Source organism: Amblyomma maculatum, chromosome 11 (genome assembly GCF_055883805.1).
Source record: "Amblyomma maculatum isolate TAMU_Amacu chromosome 11, ASM5588380v1, whole genome shotgun sequence".
Taxonomy (NCBI): Eukaryota; Metazoa; Arthropoda; class Arachnida; order Ixodida; family Ixodidae; genus Amblyomma; species Amblyomma maculatum.
Window position 1 is genome coordinate 32,004,377 of NC_139354.1, and position 20,527 is coordinate 32,024,903.

The 20,527-nt window shown below is 42.3% G+C and overlaps 1 protein-coding gene across 1 annotated transcript in view; it reads left to right on the forward strand.

The window, feature by feature from the left end:
• LOC146173410 (uncharacterized) overlaps window positions 1-20,527 on the forward strand; it is a 57,503-nt gene that overhangs the window by 26,294 nt on the left and 10,682 nt on the right. Inside the window, exons 6-9 of the mRNA XM_084584992.1 lie at window positions 2,125-2,280; window positions 3,705-3,877; window positions 11,873-11,923; window positions 16,779-16,861. Of these exons, the coding sequence (XP_084441118.1) occupies window positions 2,125-2,280; window positions 3,705-3,877; window positions 11,873-11,923; window positions 16,779-16,861 (463 nt within the window). The remainder of the gene's footprint in view (window positions 1-2,124; window positions 2,281-3,704; window positions 3,878-11,872; window positions 11,924-16,778; window positions 16,862-20,527) is intronic.

Below are 20,527 nucleotides of genomic sequence, written 5' to 3' on the forward strand. Positions count from 1 at the left end.
AGCGGGTCTGGCTCGCAAACCAAAGGTTGTCGGTTTGAATCCGGCCTAAAATACAGACTTCTCTTGAATTGAAATCCGTTACTTTACAAAGTTAAACAACTTGAGACATGTGGCTGCCTTTAACCCTCATTACAGGCTTCGTGTTAATCACTCTCATTCCACGCCCGACGCCACATTCAGTGTGGGCATTGTGGGTACGAAATTTCTGTGTGCTTTTCTGCTATTTCTAACTCCTTAACGCTATCGCGTTAAAGAGGCTGCGAGTTCTCTCCGAGTTTGTGCTCCAATTTACGTCAGAGAAATTGTGGCATATAAGTTGTGGGTGCAACTGCCAATTTTCTCACTGTTGAATTTTCTCTCGTCGCGTATCTATGCAGGTTTAGTCATTGAACTAAGTGCATGCTTAGGTCTTACTTGACAATGCAGTCATTAGGAGTAACAAGCAGTAGTTAGTCATGCTTTGGTTGTAACAAAGTTTCAAGTTATGGTACGTTTATGTTTGCGTTAATTTTCTACAAAGAAATGCAATTTTGTGTAGTAGAGGTTATATTTTCTTCTGGTTCTTCAATTCGACCAAAGCTAGGTGTTCTGTAGCTGGGATTTTGCAAAAGTGGGCTGTTTTTGTTTCTGGTCATTCAGTGGGTCATTAAGTCTGGTTTTATCACTATGATCTTGCTAAACTTCTGGCTTCAAGTTAGCAGTTGCTACTGTATGAAACATATGAAGTAATGAACATGCGAAAGGCAGTTTGTTAAGAAGGGGAAGGGTAATTTGTAAGATGGCATCTGCTAACAAAAATAAGAAATTAATTTCACGTGCCTTACAATGTTAGTTACATCTGGCAAGGTGAGTGCTTTAAACTAGGGCCAATGTTGTGCAGATTTGTTTTGATTAGCCGAGTGCTTTAAACTAGGGCCAATGTTGTGCAGATTTGTTTTGATTAGCCGCCTTCTCTAAGTTGCCTTTTGGGCCAATTTTCTCTGCATTGCTTCTGCCCAAATCCTTGTGGTGAACTGTGTGTAGTTCATTGTTGGAATTAGCTTCTGAAAAAAAAGAAATCAATTTATGATGAGGATTCTCACGCAACTTTTTTTTTTTTATTTCAGCAAAACAAACATCAGCCACTCTAACCATGTGTGAAAAAAAAAAATTAATTTCCTGTCAAGTTTGAGCATTCTTTTTGTTTTGGCGCATATTGTGGCTATCTGCATTTGTTTCCATATTTTCAATACCATCCTATCTTTTTTTCCCACCTCTCTTTGCTGTATGTTTTCTTAATTTTTAAAATAAAATATTTTACTTATCTAAGAATGAGTCATGCAGTTGTCCTTTACAGCCTCAAACAGAACTGTTTGGTATGTGGCATTTGCATTCTGCGGACTCTTTATGTTCTTTGCTGCATCTTGCTTGCTTTATTTAGCGTATACTTGATTGCCAGATTTACGGACGGCCGTTAATTAGGTTTACCGAGTTTTAATTTACGCCAGCAAACAGCTGTATGCAACACCTTCCGTTGCTGCTGTGTGGACAGACCTTTGTTTTTCCTTCTTAGCTCATAAATGCATTCACTATTGGAGGCACTCTTTTCGGTAAGCATGGCCTTTCCTTCTCTAGCAGTGCTTCACTTCTCTGATTAATATAAGTAGTAGGTAAGTAGTAGTAGTAGTAGGTAGGAGTTCTAGCTTTGCGATATTAATGAGAAGGTGGGGGGGGGGGGGGGGGGGAAGTTAAGAGGAAATAGGGCCTCCAAAATCCGAATTGCTGAGCATTATCATGGTATGACAATACACCGGCGACACTTAACTTATCGGACTAATTTGAGACGTGATGTGTGCTAATTGGACAGTGTGGTTGGAACAATTGTCCAAATTGTCTTTTTCGTGATTTTAGTGCACAGCTAAACTGTATGTGAGGGACTAGAACTAAGGTCCCTAATAGCATTGACTAATGCTAGTGGTACTTTCATAGATATATATGCGTTGCGTGGAACCTCTTCTTGGGTGTGTTTGCCAGCGACACCATTCACTGTAGTGGCGGATGGGGAACGTCCTGTGATACCCTCATCTTCCCTGCATTTTGTGCTTTGCGTGTGGCATGCTTACCACCTCTTTCTTTCTTTGGCAGGGTCCTTTTCCTGATGAGCAGTGGGATGGTTTTGAGGACAGTGAGCCGTGGCCACCGGGGCCTCCACGAGGCGGTCCACCGCCACCCCATTGGATGGGCCCACCGCGGGGCGGCCCACCTTCGCGGCGCCCACCCAGGGGATTCCCCCCCATGCGGGTGAGTGACTGACGTTTGTGCTTGTGGGCACCTTATCTCAGATTGCTGTATCAATGAAAGACACATAAAATAGACCAAGGAATTTGGCAGTCTTGTTTGTTACAGAAAACAAGTAAAGGTTACTGTTACAATTAGTTCATCTCAATTGTATCCGATTTCACTGGTCAGCCATAGCCCATAAGTAACGGAACAGTTGGAGAGAAGAAATTGATTACTGTTTATTCTTTATTTAACCTGCATGAGGGCAGCACAAATGTACGCAGAAGCGAACGAGCTTGTACGGCCTCCTTGATCTGTTATCATTCTGTTTACTGACAACGAGAAACCCCTCAAGGCCCTCACTGCAGAGTTATTACACAGGAGGGGTGGCAAAATTGAAATAATGGATATGCAAGAGTAAAATCTAAGGTGACATACCAAACAGTAACCAACACTACAAACGACAATGCAGCTTATAAGTCGGTAATTTTACCGGCAGATGTTGGTCGAAGTTTTCTGGGCTATTTATTTTTCAATTTTTCATCTGTTTCCTCGTGTGCAAATATTGGAAATTTTAAATGTGAATCGAGTGTGTTTGTTATTTGATTCCGGTTCATATTCGAAAAACTGATATTCAGAATTTTGTGAGCGTTCGAAGCTTACCGAATGGGGCAAAAATGTTTGAATTCGCAGCAGCTGCACGTAGATGGAACACGAAAAATGAAGGTGACACAAGCGTTATTGCCATAAGATTGAGAGACCGGCACCTGACATATCTGGCCTTGGCCACCGTTCTTGTGCGAGCTGGGAGCATTAGAATGAGACAAAAAGTTTGAATTAACTGGAACGGCAGTACAAATGAAGAAACTTTAAAATGCATTGGAAACATAGTGGGCTAGCGAATAATTTGACACTTTAAATAACTGAAACATAGAATTATTGCAAGCCTACATTAAAACGTTGCTTTCAGGTATCGTACAGCGTGGCATCTCTTTGCATTTCCGCATCCAAAACTGTTGTGGTATGTTACGGCATACTCCTTGTTGATAAAAATTTTAATTGGCAGTTATTGCTGCTTCATCCAGAAAATGCAAAACAATGTGGCGTCATCCAGTTACAAAATCTATAGTAAAAAATTGCACCATTTAATAATAAAAAAAAGTATTGTGCACTTCACAACAAAGCAGTAACACTTTAACCCACGGTGTGGTCCAGTCTTGGGATGCACCAACTAAGGTAAGGTTTCAAGATGGCACCTCAGTTTGCTTTATACGATTTTTCAAAGCCAGGTTAGAATGTAAGTCCCCGCTTTTTCAGTATTGCAGGGCTCAATTCTCGCATCATAAGGAACCGTCTTTTCATGTTTACTGTAATCTCGTGACGCCTTTTGCTCGATGGTGGTTGCCTTCAGCAGACTGATTTGAGCGTTGCATTATGGTATGCAGGGTGAGCCACGCGGAGCAATGAGGGGTCGTCCTGGTCCACCGCCAGGTGTTTGGGATCATCCAGACTGGGACCCGCCACCACATCCTTGGGGGGGTCCTATGCATGGTGGGGGACCTCCCCGCCCACCGCCTCCCATGGAGTGGAGGCGCCCGCATCCCCCTCCGCCACACATGTGAGCAAGCGCCCCCATGCTGCCCTCACCAAAACACCACTGCACATGGTGCATGCAGTGGCCCTGATTAATTTTTACTCCTGCCAGAGGGAGACAAAATACTTTCTTAAAGGAGTAAGGAGAGAGTAGTTTTGCTTTCTTTGTAGTGTTTTGCTCTATTTTGGTAAGGAATGAGAAGAGATCATTTTTGCACTCATAGTGGTGTACTCTATTTTTATACGATATTGTTTACTGCTACGGGGTGTAAAATGCACCATATGATTTTACAAGTCATTTCTGCATTAAACGCGATTGTGGGAAGCAAGGTTTGTTGCTGGTAGTCCTGATTTTTGTATTTTTCTTATTTTTTCACTGTCTAGAAAGCTGTAATATTGTGTGACAGTTGACATGTAAGTGGGCATTGTCATATACAGGAACTGAATAAACAACACATAAGCGCATCAGGTGGATTCCTTTATTTTTGCCTGCTATTTTGTCATGCATAAAAGATCTTTAGGCTTGACGCTCAAACTCATTGATCATCCATAACATTTTCCAATCTTCCCTCCTTTTGCAGATGTTGCTAACACACATAGATAATGTTCGTATACTCAGCATCTGGTCATCTTAGTGCACGGAAAATTGGGTTTAACAATGGGTGCAAAATAACCTTAGTTCCAAAATCGGACTGAACTTTGCAATTGTACGAATACTGCCCGATATTTCCCGAAAAATTGGCTACGCTCATGCAAGTACAGTTTTTATGCAAATCATCCCATGGAGCGTGCAGCTGCATTGTAATTGCCAGCATCGTCATCTACAGCTGCATTAATGCCTTCGGTATCATCGGCTAAGCAGCTGATGAAAATCTCCCGTCTGATATTGCCAGGTTGGCAGGTATTTATAAGAAAGCATACCAAAACCAAAAGAAGCTAAAGGGATTTAGACATATGTAATGCAGCTGTAAGTCTGTGAAACAAATTTTGTCTACCTCCTGTAAGCGCAGGATCAGCATTCAGCGGGTACGATTTAAGTGAGACTTCTTGACTTGTTTTTTTGAGAACTATTTAAGGGGCCATTGTTCAGTTTTCTGGCTACACAGAGATCTTTTTCAGGTGGCACAAATAATTAGCCCAAGATTGGTCCCATGTTGGCTAAGTACCGGTCCAATGTTGGGCCGTGTGTTGTGAACATAGTGCCGATATTCTGCCAATGGCTCATTATGCCTGGGTTAGGACATTGACTGTCTTGTGCACTCAGGTATTTGCAAGCTTTTCCTGGGCTGCAAGGGCATACATAATTAGACACGCTTTTACCTGTAGGTTTCCTTCCCGCTTGCAAAGCGGTGCTGAATGATAGGTGGATTTTCATATGAATATGCACATCATGCTCTCTACATGCTCCACGCAACTGAAAGGTTGGTTGCAGGCATTTTGTGAGATGTCTGAAAAGATTGCTAGTTATTACCTATACGCGCTTATGTACATGGTTATCTATACTTTGTGTGCATCAGTTAGTGTGAAGATCAAACCTACGAGGCCCTGTGACATTCATTATAAAATAAGTCCACTGCACTTCCGTTTGAAGGTGAGACTTTGGTAGCGGCTGAGTAAGAGCTGCATGGATATCCACAAAGCAATCTTGCCAACTATCCAGTTCAACTTTTGTTGTTCAGACATTCGATAATGCATTTTAAACTAAGTGCTGAGTTACCATCTGTTTTAGATAACGCACTTTTTTCGGAAACACAGCTATGTGTACCTATTCAAACAGATCGTCGTGCACATAAAGGAGGGGGGGGGGGGGGGGGCAGGCGTCAATTTGTTGCACGGGATTTTCTGTGCCATTCAAGAGCGACAAATAGGCTAATATTGCTTTTAGCTATGTCAGGGGAGCCGTATTCTTTTTTTTTCTGTATGGTGAGTCCTCTCTTGTTCTTGAGAAAAATATGGATTTTTGATCAATTTAAGAATAGTGCTTGCTAGTTTGATTCCTACTGCACTGTTAACTATCTTAAGTATTCATCATCCTGTCTGACTACTCAAATCCTGAAATTTCTTGTCTGTACGAACATGGCCATACATTGCGGCATTTCCAACCAATGCTCTCTCGCCGCAACATCTTTCGCTTGGGACATCAACTCTCATACTTCACAGAATGACTTCCAGCACGCCAAATAGGTCACATGCGATATCGTTCAGAGCTCCATAAAAAACAATGCCAATGCGTTAACGGTCATCCAAAGTGGTTCCGCTGCGTCCTACAAACTTGCAGCTGTCGTGAATGGCACCATGTGTGCTTGGCATCAGGCTGTAACAGTGGTTATGAACGCACCCATCACTACCATACGAGAGGAGGAATTCGTGGATGCTATGCCTTTAAGAGTTCAATGTGATAGCCCAGTCAGCACAAACTATTGGACCAATATAGGTACTCTGTTGGTAGTTTCCGGTCCAACATATGGCCCATGTATTGTCAATTATGTACCAATGTTGGGTCATTGTTTTTTGCCACTTGCAAATCCTCGTTTACGTACATTTGCTTTACCACTCGCTTAACCAGTAATCCTTTAATTTATACGTTTGTTCTCTCACACATGCTCTTTAACATACAGTAGTAGGCTACCACAGTATTTGAAAGACCACCTGACATAACTGTTCAGCCAAGTCATAACATGCCGTGGGGTCTAAGGGTAGCGTGACTGACTTAGAATGCAAGGGTCCTAGAGGTTGCAATTCTTCTCATCCTCTGATCTGAATTAATTAGTGTGAGTTGGCAGCTTCTGACAAATTGGATGTGTTATGTGTGATGCCGCACAAACCTAAAACCAATCAATGTCTGGCGATGTCAGCTGCCAGCTAACACCTTCCAGATACATGCCAGTGATTATTCGATCGCAGTGCTGACACCGCATTTTCTAGAGAACGGGGCTTTTGATGCTCTCACATTAACCATGGCACATATTAAGGGATTAGTGATTAAATGAGTAGCAAAGTATGTGTATGTGATTGAGGATCAGCAAGATGGAGCACAGAAAGGAGTCAATAAAGCTGTCGTGTCATATAGAAGGGAGTCATTAAAGCTGTCGTGTCATACAGAAGGGAGTCGTTAAAGCTGTCGTGTCAATACAGAAGGGAGTCATTAGAGCTATCGTGTCATACAGAAGGAAGTCGTTAAAGCTGCCTTGTCATACCCTTTAGGGCGAGGTTGTTTTAAAAGGTTTGTATTAGAGTTCCACAGCGACTCCAGGACCCACATTTTCTGCTTCATAGCTGCTCCAAAACCTACCTTGGCTGTCCCATTCCTGTACGGGGGGTAGACGATTTCTGTCCTTGATGTTGACTGCAGGAAGCGGCACTGATGACCAATAAAAGGTACACTGCATGATGAGACTTAGCTTGCCTGATGAGCAGCTCTACGAGCAGGGTAAAAAAAAAGTGATTTGTAGCATGCTACAGAGTGACAGAACTCAGCTCTTCAGCATTGAAAAATATTGCATGGTTGCTACTTTCACAAGCATTGAACAAGTGTAGACACTCAAATTTATTCTGGCATGCTTTTTCTTTTAAATGATTCGTTAGGCATTAGTATACATAGATCATCCTATTGTATTTTTCTACAATCCTGGCGCGGCGGCCAGTCTTCGATGGAGGCAAAATGCAAGGCGCCCGTGTACTAGCTGTGCGATGTCAGTGCACGTTCAAGAACCTCAGGTGGTCAAAATGTTTGGAGCCCACCACTACTGTGTCTCTCATAACCTGAGTTGCTTTGAGATGTTGAACCCTATTAACCGAACCTAAACCAATCTACTGAACAATGCGTTTGATCAGCAAGAAGTGTCTAGATTATATAAGACTTAAAAAAAACGCAGTATTATTACTGATACATAGCTTTAATCCACTCTGTGTATTGGCAATTTTTGCATTTAATGATACCAAAAGAGCATGAGAGAAGAAATGCCAATTTTAAGTTGTTGAAGGCTTGTAGGCAAATACCACATGATGATCCAAGTGTTCGAATGTCTTGTGCTTTAATGCTATACAGCTCGAGTGTAGGACACCTTGTGTGTCACGGTGGCCTTATGCTGATGGAGCTGCCGGTTTTGGAAGGACGTCGCTTCCGCCATCTTTTCTGCGGCTGACCTACTCCATCTGAAGTACAAAACCCACAGGCAGAGAGCAGCGGCGTTTGTAATTCGATGGGAAGCTGTTCATCTTGGCCTTAATCATGCTTGAACATAGAGTCGTGCATTCGGTCACAGTGTCGACACTTCATGGCAGGCTCACCTAACACGGACGGTACTCTAGCACTGATATGCACTTACACAAAGTTTTATGGCGTCTTCTACGTCTAGGCTGCATCTTTAACTGCACTAACTACACTTTCATCACCCTACCACTAACTAGCCATTCTCCTAAACTACACTCTCGGCGCAGTTGTGGTGTGTCCCAGGACTCTACAGTTGTTAGATGTGGCTTTTTCCACACCACTGTTGAGGATCATCAGTTCGCGTTGACCTGCAGATAGGGTTAGCCTTGCGGATACTGTATTTTCCGATGTCTAACACGCACCTCACCATGTTAAAGAGGGATGAAGGTCTTGAAAACATTTTATTTGTCAATATATCTTGTTGGAACCTAGCATACAAGTGCAGAATGGAACGCTTATTTCAAATATACACTTAGATTTTAAATATGCCATTAGGAAGAAAAGGTAGGGCTAAATAACATATTCAATTCTTGCGAGCCGTTATGGTAATTTCTCGTTATAAAAGACATCTTTAAGGAACATACACACATTTCAAAAGGTCCACCGCATATCCTAAAGCAAAGGAAGTTCCTGTAATGTCATTTTTCTAGATTATAAATAAATAAATGAATACCAAGTCCGAATGAAAAAGTATGTGGCACTAATTAGCCAAAATGAAGTTTAATTGCTATTATCTCACAATTAAGGAAAAATGTGCAGCTTTAGGATATGTGGTGAACTTTTTGAAATGTCTTCATGTTTTTAAAAGAGGTCTTTTTTTAATGAGAAATTGCCATAATGCCCCATAAGAAACAACCTAATCAGGATAGTTATTTTATCTTCTTCTCGAGATGAGACATTCTATACCTATATGCATATTTGAAATCAGCATTCTATGCTGCACTTGCATCATAAGTTTCAACTGGATATGTTGAAAATAGAGTTTTCAAGAGCTCGAACGAAAAATTTGGTATATAAGATGCACCTCAATTTACCTAGTTAGGGCTATGAGAATTGACTATACATGCTCGTGTGACCATCTCAAAATGCTTCGTGTCAATCAGAACACTCCTTATATGAGGCGAAATAACAAGAAATGAGGCAACGCTCACGGCTAAAAGAAACTCGCAAGCAAAGCAGCAGACTTTATTCTTACTGAGAGCTTTCAAAAGCTTCACCTTTCGACGCGATGTCAAAATGTTGGCCAATTTTGGCGGCTGTGTAGCTGAGCCGTCTTTCGCGCTGTTAGAATCATTGCTCTGAACATCATAGTGTTCATATGTCAGGTGCAGTTACACGAAGTGAAAAACATGTGCAGCAGCTACCAAAGTTGCAGATGGCAACTTGAAAAATGAATTGGCTTATCTTGGCTTGTCTTGCCAGTGTGAGCGGGTGAGGAGCATGTATGTCGCCATCTTTTGGCATTTTGTATTACTAAGGGGCCTGTGAGTTGATCATTAGGTTTCATAAGTGCGGAGTTGTTAGCGCTGCCCATTAAAAGGTAAATTTCACCTAGGAACGCTGAGCAAAATAAAAAAAAACGGTTATAATACGCACTGTTGTACAGAACGCACTAGCAAAAATTTTGCAAAGACAGACTCGTCTTATACATTGGAAGTTATGGGGAAATCTGCTAATTTTGTGGAGCATGATAGTTGCAAATTTTTGTCGTCACTCTTGCGCCTATTGTGAAATAGTTGTACGCAGCCAAATCTGAGCGAGCAAGTTGTGAGGTGTGGCGCTGTTATGGCCAAGTATTTTAAGGTTTCGTGCATTAGTGCGCAACTGATGTGATACATCTCTAGTGCTTTAATGCTACACAACTCAAGTGTAGAACATCCTCTCACAGGTTGGTCAGAAATTGGCCTACAAAGAAAATCTTTTTTTGCAAAACGTGTGTTTCATTGACTTTTGATGCCTGTATTATTTCGTTAATGTTTGCTTGACGTCTGTGGCTTATTACCATGACAGTGTTAAAGGCTATTTTTCAAAGACTACTTTGAAAAGTAGCCGCGGTCACCTGACTGCTCCTTTGAAAAGGGAGGGTGAGGGAATTGAAGGTTCCAGGACCCTTGGATCCCCAGTCAGACACACTATCCTTAGGCCTTGCAAGCCCGTCAATGTGGCTTGGTTAAGCGGGACTTTATAAATTTGTCGACTGGCCTTTCTTATAATAGAGAGATTTAGTTTACCGTGATATGCGATCCAACACTGTGACCCTCTACCGTGCGTGGGCGAGGGGCGCACAAGCTGATTGGTCCCAATGCGGCAGGTCTATGTGCCGACATCCAGTATGTGGCGCCATCTGTCGGCGTCAAGAGGATCTGGGCATGACCAGTGGAACGCACGGTGGCGGATCACGATAACGGATCGCAGGTCACGGTTAACTAAAACTCTATTATGGTGAGATGCATGCTAATGAGTAGGTGTGAGATAAGAGGCATACATAAGATGTATATGAGCGAGGATTTGGAAGGGGAGTTTGCAAGCTGTAGCCATTAACACTGTCGCATCTACCCTTCAAGGCGGAGCTTAAGTATCCCTTAAGTGTCCACAGCTGCTACTGAGGTTGGATGGAACAGTGCTGCAGCAAAATGTTAGGAGTGAGATATGCTTGGGTTGAAAAGCGAGTGAAATATTGCCCACGCTTTTCTTAAACATTATCGTAGATGTGAGCCATCTTTTGCGTCCTCAGTGATTTCCGTTCTGCATAATTATTTTGCTGATTGTTCTGGTGATTGTTATGGTGCTGACAATAATATGGGCTTGCGCGATCTTTTGAACGCAAGCCTGTTTTATTTGGTTGCTTGTTTCGGGCTACTCCAATCAAAATGCTGAGTATTTGAATTCAGCTCGAGAACTTTCTTCACCACTTTTGTGCACCATTGGTAAGGGTTGATGTCTCGGTGTGCGCAGATTTATACTTTTGAGAGAACTGATTTGGTCAGGTCTGTAAAATGGATCCTATTGTTTCCCTCTCCAAACACATAAAATGCTAAAGCTTTGGCCACAGTTGTCTAAGCTTGTTCACATTTACCTTGGAGAGGAGGCTTTTCGTGGACCATGGTCTACACTAGGCAGTTCCGTTACATTAGTTTATAGAAATTTTGTGCGCAAACCTGTGATTTGCTGTATCGTGAAAGCTGCCAATCTTTTTTTTTTTGCTAAACACCACAGTGTTTTTCACAAGAACAGTGTTAGTCTAGTTTCGGTTCTTTCAATTATTTCAAACGCAGGAATGTTGCGTGCTGTCCCTAGAATAATTTTCTACAAGTTTCTCTACAGCCCAGTTCTAGTTTGGAGTCAATGCTCGAAGTGTTCCGAATGTTTGAAAATCTGGAGCTGCACAATACGAAGGAAGCTCAAAAATGTATCGATGCAGCCATTACTTCAGGATGTTAAATGCCATATTTTGGCATATATAAACTACATATGTATGTAACCGACAGCTCTAAATCGGGCTAAGAATTGAAAATAAATAATCCTTTTATGGAGACTAACAATGCGCAGTTGGTTTGCTAGAATAAGTTTCCCTTTAGCTCTCTGAAATATTCAACCAACCACAACATTTAATTTATTGGTCGCTGTTGTTTTCCAAAGCTCCGCCTTCACCGCTAGAGCAAAGGCCGATCTTGTTGGTGTGGACAGTATGTAGGGTATTACGGTAAGCCCTGCAAGCTGCTTTTGATGCGTGCTGCCGGCTGGTTGTGTTTGAGATGGTAGTCCAGAATGTCTCGGTAGAGTCCTTGCTCCTCCCTGGGAATGCAGGTACCCAGATGAGCCGCCGTTTGACTGGGACCGGCGACCGCCGCCCCCCTGGTGAGTCACCGGCTGCCCGCACACCACACGGGGAGGGGCCCGGTCATGCTCGAGCCATCATCAGTCTCCGCATCACGTGCATGCATCGCTTGGGCTGCTGTGTTGCCTTAGCCAGAAGCTCATTCGTGGCTGTCTCAACGTATTCTCTTTGTGTTTGTGCGACATTCCTGCCACTTATCCCAGTAGAGTGTGGTGTAACTGCGGCTGCTTGGTGACACTGCGTTTAAGCCTGAAAAAGTATATTGCTTGGAGTATGAAGCCTAGACAAGACAGTTACAAAGCACAGGCATTAACTAACAACTGTTTGTTTGAAGCACTCCCGTATTATTTTTATGAATAACCACGATTATTTTGAAGCATGAATGGAAGCTAAGGAAAGACGAGGAGAAAAACGAAGTTTAACATCGTGGCTCATAGCAGGGCTTGTGATGTATGAGGAAAAGGAAATGGAGAGGCAAGGTAATTTCTCGTCTTGTTTGAGTAGGATAGTGAAGGAGGGGGCTACGAAAAAGCCCGTCTAAGAGAACTGGGGATTGGAGACGGGGGCCCTTGGACACACGTGCCTCAGCAAGCATCTTTGCTGTCCTCTAGGGCACACGGGATACGTGTATCTAAGTGTGTGTAACTAGCAGTGGTTGGCCTCAGCTGCTGCCTGTTCTTCTACTGTGTCGTCTTGTTTTTTGCTCCAAAACAACCTGTTAAAGATGTAACCAGTTTCTTGTGGGTGAAAAAGTTCAGTTCGTAGTCGATAGTTGAGTTGGGGACTTTAGGGAAATGTTGAAATTTTGTTTTACAGCGCAGGGCTTACTGTAACAATTTCTTTTGAAAGTACATCATGCGTGGTAATCCTAGCCATTTGAGGAGGTCAGCTTTTGTGAAAAGTAATTTACCCGGAGTCAACATTTTTAATGTACTTATTGATCATGCGGTCTGTTTGAGGAGGTCAGCTTGTGAAACATAATTTGTTCCGAGTGAACATTTTCAACCTAATCGATCGTGCGATTCTTAAATTGGACCAACATCATTTCTATAGTTTTTTTTTCTTTTACCAAGGGAATATTGTGGATCAAAACTGCCTTTACAAGCTGCGTTAGTACAGGCTGTGTGTTGTCATTCAGCAAGCGTGCCTTACATTTTAGTGCTCTTTCTTGTTCTGTTGCGTGGGAGATGCATAGGAACAAAATATCTAGGCACAGACCGCAAGCAGTCCTTGGGACGTATTTTACATTATAAATGGCATGCTAAATTGGTTGCAGTTGCCCCTGTTGAATTAGCCTAGCCTTTATTCTGTCTGTTCCAGTTTCGATACAATTGGCAGGTCTTCCCATTATTGTTTGTTTTTCTTTTTTTTGCTAATTTTTTTACCCCTCCTGGCGTGGAGTGACGCAGTGCTGCTTGATGTGTAATGTATTGCATGGTATGTTGTACGCCTAGACTTCTATTCTTTCGCGACGCCGTTGGGATAGAGTCGCGCGGTAACTTCTCCAGTGTTGACCGCGTGTACAGAAAAAGGTGACTAACACGTAGCAAAGCTTATGTGTGGATGGGCTTGTTGTTTTCCTAGGCGCTGTAGCAGGGAACAGGAAGTGGCGAGATGGTTGGCTTTCTTGCTAGATGCTGTATCAGAATGTTGAGTGTGCACTGGAGTGCTTTCTTTGTGTGTATATGTGTGGTCATGAATTGCGTAAATGCAGCAGATTCATTTTTAGCGCCAATTTTGTGCGTCGTTCAGTGAAGTCGTAGGTAAGGTGCGAAAGTCGTGTTCACTCGTGTTTCTGCGTCAGCTTTTCAACTGTCGTCATATTCGACTTGGGTTTGATTTTGTGAACGCCGAAAGCCTCCTCTATTTGGTCAGTTTTGGGACGCTTCCAGTGGACACGGCTGGAATCCTGTTACTCTGAAATTGGGCGTATGATTTTGTTTTAAATCTGAGGTTGAATGCCAATACTTGTAATGCAAAATAATTAATTGCTCTACAAATTTTAATGTAGCGTTTTTCTCAGAGTAACAGTGATTTCTTAAGTTTATGTCCTCGGTGCCGCACGTTAATATCACGGAACACAAATGGTCATGGGCTTGATTTGCACCGATTTCGGTGTGCAAATAAGCCAGAAAAGGCTGTAAACGGTGCACGATGCAACGCCCCTTCCTTCTGGAATGAAGAGCAGTCACCCCAAACTATTTGGCACCTCATAAAATAAAACAGAGAAGAGTTTAATTTTCTTTAACATGGAGCTAAACAGATAACCTGTCATCTTGGCTTATTTTAACGAGAACGGGATTTAAATATTTGAAGAACCTTAATCTTAAGATATTGCAATTCTCAAAACGCCGGGACGTCTTGGATGTGGACCACATAATATTCTGTCGACGAATGCACAAAAAAAAAAAATGTGAAAGGAAGTTAATGTAGGCTGTGTGTCGAAAGGTGTAAGGAGACTTCCGGGTGAGGACCGTTAACTCGTGACAAAGTGTTTTGTAGCTCTGGTTTTTGCATTCTTTTTTTCATCTTAATGCTCTCACTAGTAACTGGTGGTTAATTTGCATTCTCGTGTGGGTTCCAGCAGTTCGGAAGCAATTCAGCACCAGTTTCTAAAAACACCTTAGTACTCCTTAAGCCTAATGAGAAAAGCCAATGCCACCCAGAGCACTTACTATTGGCGTGCCGGCTGTTCTTTTTCTTTAATAATCTGTGTTATCGTCTTTGTCTTCCTGTTACGGACCATGTGTGCAACATGTTCGCTTTGTTCAACACCTTCAGAGCGGCCCAGACATGTTCTGACTTACGAGAGTACACTGCATCAGTACGTAGCACCATGGTGGTTGGTATGGCATTAGCGTAGCTTTATAATCGTAAGATGTGGACTAGGCTGTATTAAAAAAAAGACAGAAAAAGAAAGCATGATTTTACTGCATAAAGGAAATGCATCTGGCTTTAGCAGAACCCAGTTATAAGTTTGAATTGTCAAATTCAGATTGACCCAGATGTTCAAAAAATGTGTGTGCATTGTTCAACCGCTTATAGTTTTCATGTGGAACAAATGAGTTCACGAGTGTCTTTCAAGCGGAAGTAGGTGAATTCTTGTGCCGAGTTTAAATACTGTCAGTGGTTTTCCGAACTCTCACCTTAGTGATGCTTCCAAAATAAAATGTAATTTGTCGCAATTCCTTGACTTTGTTCAAACTGAAATTTTCACTGCAGTTTTTCTTTATTAATGCATATTTTATTGTCAGTAGCTGAACATCGGGAAGGCTAGTTTTCACATTGTGTGAAAGTTGTAAAAACGAGTAACATCAGCTGCTGCAGTGTCACGCTGAGCACGAAGCACAACAGCAGAAATGTTGCATTTCTGCAAAACTAGCCACCATATCTCTTCTCTAGCATTCCTGACACTCTCCAAAACTGGAGGGATTCCAGAAAAACCTTGCTTACTGTAGAACTTCATGTGCTGCTTCATATTGCTACTGTAGTATTCAGGGTCTGAACGGCATGTGGCTTACTGTCTGCGTGTTCACAACTTGCGTGTGTGGAAGACGTGAGCACGAAATGCAGCGTGAAAAAGAATTCGAACTGCAATTGACTCTGGCTCCGTTTAAAAAAAAAAAAAATAATGATGACTGGTACAAATGAAATGCTCGTAAGGGTGATATCAGCGGTTTAATCTTGAGATACGAATCCACTATGCATGCAAACGCACACTCACATAAACAAAAAAAAAGTTGATAACCAAGGTTGCAAATTTCTGTATTATTCACCTGGGTGCATTTATTAATCGCTTTTCAGGAAAAAAGGAAAAGACTGGGCAGCAGAAAGCAATGTTATCGGGGTCAGAACACTTATCGTTGATGAGGGAGATAGGTCTAAGCTGTAAGCACTCCAGATGCGATACCATCAAAAAGTTTGTTGGCATGGACCTTACTTCTGTTAGTTTAAAGTTACTGTCCTTGACAGGCAGTCATTCAACTTAAAGGAACACCGAGGAGACATTTAAATAAACCTTTATTCATGGATTACCACATCCAGGTTGCAAAGGTGCTGTTTTAGCTGGAAATGAAGCTTATGTAGGCAAGGGAAACTAAAGATGTATAATGTTGTTGCCATCACTGGCTTTTATTACGTGCAACCGACTTCGCCCAAAGAAGTTTTCTTGGACACTGATTGTCTCCCATGCCACCATTCACTTCACAGATGGCGATCATGGACTCCTTTTAGGTGTAGATATGTCAAATTTGAATTAAATAATGCAATTTCTTAATCCAATTTCATTGGCAACAGATGAGCGCTTTACTGTCTGACAAGTGCCACCGTGCGCAAAGAGAGCAACAGAAGTTTCGAGTGGTCTATTACGCCAGGTTTTGCCAATGTCATCAGGTGGGACAGTTTGACCTTGAAACCAGGAATGGTTTAAAGTTAAGCAGGCCGTTTAACATTGCGTTGACCACTTCCCCAATGACCTCTGACTTTTAACCTTAACTAGGCCACTTAACATTGTAATGATGAATTACCCCAACGGCCTTTGACCTTGAGCAAAGACCTTAAGTAAGCTGCTTAACACTGTTTACCAATTACCCCGACGACCTTTGACCTTGAGTCTGGTATGATGCTCCGAGCTCTCGAGTTAGACCTTCGTTATTTTTTCACTTGGAAGAGATAAAAATTGTCCTCTGTGTTCTTTTAAGTGCCCTCACTCCATTGGACGAGCTCGTTCCTACTTTTTTTTTTTCCTCCCTCCTCTTTCTCTCCCCCTGCCCCGTGTCTGTCTTTTGCGCCGCCCGCTCCCCCGTGTTTTGTGCCCACGTGTGTGTGACGCTGTGTTCCTCTTCTTCTGTTTGCTGGGGGGCCCACTCTGGCTAGGGCAGAGGAGCTGCCCCCAGAGGCCCCGTGGGAGCCCGAAGTGATTGACTACGGTCACCGGCCCGCCGACCTGCCCGGAGGAGGTAAAGCCAAGTAGCCGAGCCGGCCGTCGTTGCGAATAAAGGGGCCTCTCATGTATGTTGTCTATATGCCAGAGAGAGTCTGCCCTCTGCCTCCACCACAGCCACGACATATGTGGTCGGAGTGGAGGGGAGAGAAAAACCTTCCGCGCGCATACTGCGCGTAAATCGCTCGTCTCGGCGGGGGAAAAAAAAAATGATCCCAAGGAGGTCACACTAAGCACATGGGTGTCACTTCGTCATTGCTAAGATAATGGCAAAGCGCTCCTTTCCTCTTGACCAGAATGTAGGGTATTCAAGCGATGAAGCAGTAAAGTCTACCAGAATGTGGGATATTTAAAAGATATTCGGCGCGGTTTGCATCTTGCAGTAGCCTGACAAACCTTGTAAAGCTAAGCAGTGTCGCTGCTGCGAGTTGGGGCCAGTTGTGGGGAGAGGAGGTTTTTCTAGGCAGTCAGTTTGCTTCGATTAAACGATTCTTGTTCTCTCTCTGTTGCTGCTTGCAACAGTATCGTTAAGGTTATTTGTTCTAGAGCAGTACTAGATACGCATACTAAGGCTTTAGATAGCAGCTAGTCAGCTATGTAATGGCATTTCACTTCTGTGGACACGGTCCACAGAGTTTTGTTTGTTCTCGTTTTAGCCCTGCCAGTTGTAACAGCTGCACACTGTGTGTGCACAGTGGTATTAAAGCTATAGCAAGAGGCAGCTTAACAAACGGTTGGTAGCAATGGCTGGTGTTCCGCAGTGTGGTGTATAAGCCAGCTGACTAATTACAACTCCACTTTTTATTGTTTGACTGTACCAAATGAGTCAGAGGCATAAAAACTATCTAGCATGTAATTTCATCTCCTGGGTAATTTCTTGCTTAGGTAACGGAAAAAGTTTTAACTACTTTCCTTATCAGGAAAGAATTTTGCGCGTCAGGTCATTGCTCAGTTAAGTTTTATCTTGCTATATCCAAGCAGCACGTTTAATGTGCGTGCAGAGTTAATGTAATGTCAAAGAAAGCAAATGTAGCTGTGTGTTAGTTAACAGCTTCTGTACGGCACATGCTTCTGACAGTACCTGCCCTAGTCTGCGAACTGCGTGCCTAATTTCAATAACAGGAAGCAACAACGTGCCAAATAGGAGTTGCTTATCGATAGTAAATCAAACTCTGGCATTTAATCTGAACATTGTTTAGCTTAGTAACATTGAAAATAAGTGGTAATCTGAAGGGGGATGTCTTAATTTCCCCAAGTTTGTCGTACATTAATCACATTAATATACTGCGTTGCGCGAGATACAAGTAGGCGGTAACAAGATGACAGCTTGTCAACTCCAAGGAGACTGCTAAGTGATTTTGGACTCCTGAGAACGCCTCACACGGGAAAATAAAATCCCTTGCGAGCTACCATGACAACATTAACGTCTCTGGCGAAGGCCAAACTCCAAGTTTGTTATAATTGCAATAAATTGCATTGCACTCGCCTCTTTGTGTTCTTGAAAACGGTTGTGCCGTAAAAAGTCAAACTACCCTGCGTACAGGTGTTTGCCACAAACGTTAAAGGTGTTAACTTCACAGCTGCTATTAGTCTACTTGCCTGCAACCGAAGGCAGTGTGTAGTGAAGTGGTTGATATTTTGATTGCAAAAAAAAAAAAAAAGTGGTGCATCTTAAATTAAGTAAGGCAATTTTTGGTTCAAACCTAATAAATTTTTCTTATGAGCCATAATTATTGCATTACCTAAACTTGATGTTCTCGTGATCAAGAGATCTATACGCCAGATCAGTTGATGTTTTATTTGTATAAAAAAAAAAAAAGAAAGCCCCTTGACACTACTCATACAAATTTCTGGTTCAAATCGAATACATTTTCTTTATTTGCCATATGGCATTCCCTAAGCTTATGTGCCTATGATCAAAACATATATATAAATAGTTAATTGGTTGGTGCTCCACATAAAAAGAAGCCTCCTGGCACAAATGCGTGTTAGGAATTTCGGCTTCAAATCTAGAGTGTTGTCTTTACTAGTCGGTACTTGGACACTCAAGTTTTTCTGCATGCTGTATGAAGCAAAGTTAATTTTTTACTATCAAAAATAATAATCTTTGCGGCATGTTAAATTAAGTGCTACTAATTCCTGGTCAAATTTGAATACATTGTCCTTGAGGCACTTCTCAAGTTTACCTGCCTGCAAAAAAGCTTGATATAGCAAAGGGTTCTTGTTAAAAATAATAATCTTTGCCACATTAAGGTGTTACATATTACTGGTTAAAATCAAGTACATTGTCCTTGCTAGCCATTACCGAGGTACTCCTTAATGTTAACTGCCTGCAATAATGGGCTGAATATTATGAAGGGCTCTTATACCCTAGCAGTAATAATAATCATGCGAGTTAAATTAAGTTTTACATATCTCTAGTTGAAATCATATAGATTGTTTTTACTATCCTCAGTCTTGGCATTCCTCATATACAGACACAAAATCTCTCTCTAAACTTCAAAAAGCATGTTAGGAATTGGTCGAAATGGTATAACTATAGAATTTATCTGTAACTTGTGGCCGTAAGATGATGCGACCAGCTAAATGCTGAAGCACTTGCTTAGGTTGAAGGAACCCTGGTGTTCAAGTCAAGAGAAATTGCATGATATACGCTCTGTACAGAGAAGAAAAAAAAAATATTCCAAACATACAGCACAAAGGTGCTGCTCGTCATCACGGTACTCTACAGGTCTGTGTGCACAACAGCCACTCCCGCGTTTGTCGCATCGTGGACCAATTATTCGCTGCACTGTTAAGCCCCAAGCACTGCTTCTAGTTGCGGGGCAAGAACTGCAATCCATGTCAGCAATTCTGTGGATTGTAGTTGAGATAGAAATCCTCTCTACAGCTGCTGAAGACCAACTTAATTTGAGACTCCATTTCAGCCTAATTTGCCATTATGGGGTCGCGGGACAATGGGATTACACTCTACTTTTGCATGCTTAGTGGCGTTGCACAGGAATTCTGACATGGAGTGCAGGTAATATGCACCTACAAAGGTGGTACTAGTGTGGACAATACAGCCACTTTCACTCTGTAGATAAGAGTTAAGTGGGTAGATAAGAGCAGCTCAGTGCTAATGCCAGTATGCCTGCCTTGGAGATTGCCATCAAGTCTAGTTTCTTTTGGTGTGCTCTGCAGCGGACAGCTTTAAAAATTGGCAGCCAAGAACCCTTGATGACACCTGAACAGTTTTGGAAAAGTATCCATGTGTTGGTTGGATTTGGGACATGGGAGCACATCTTTGGGGGTATCAGGTGAAGCATAGTTGTGATCTTGCTTCAGTATGATTAGATAGGGAACTGATAAGCAGCCAAAAAGATTTTCTGAGACTTCTGCTCAAAACTCTCTTGATTATTTGTGGCATGTTCATAAGGGCAAAGATATGTGTTGACATTGGCCTTCTAATAACAGACTTGCGTCTTTTTAAAAAATGGCTCGTTCCTTACAACCTAGAGCTGCACTTTTTTGTTTGCGGCTCTGTCAGATTAGACCGTACACTTGTGGATCCAGTGATCATTAAAGGGACAGAACGTTGGAATTTAGGTCTCTAATTTTTTCCAGCGCAATGGAAATATTGCTGTCTAAAATGTTCGATTCCGTAACGGCTTTGGTAGAAAAGCTGTTGAAAATTTTGACC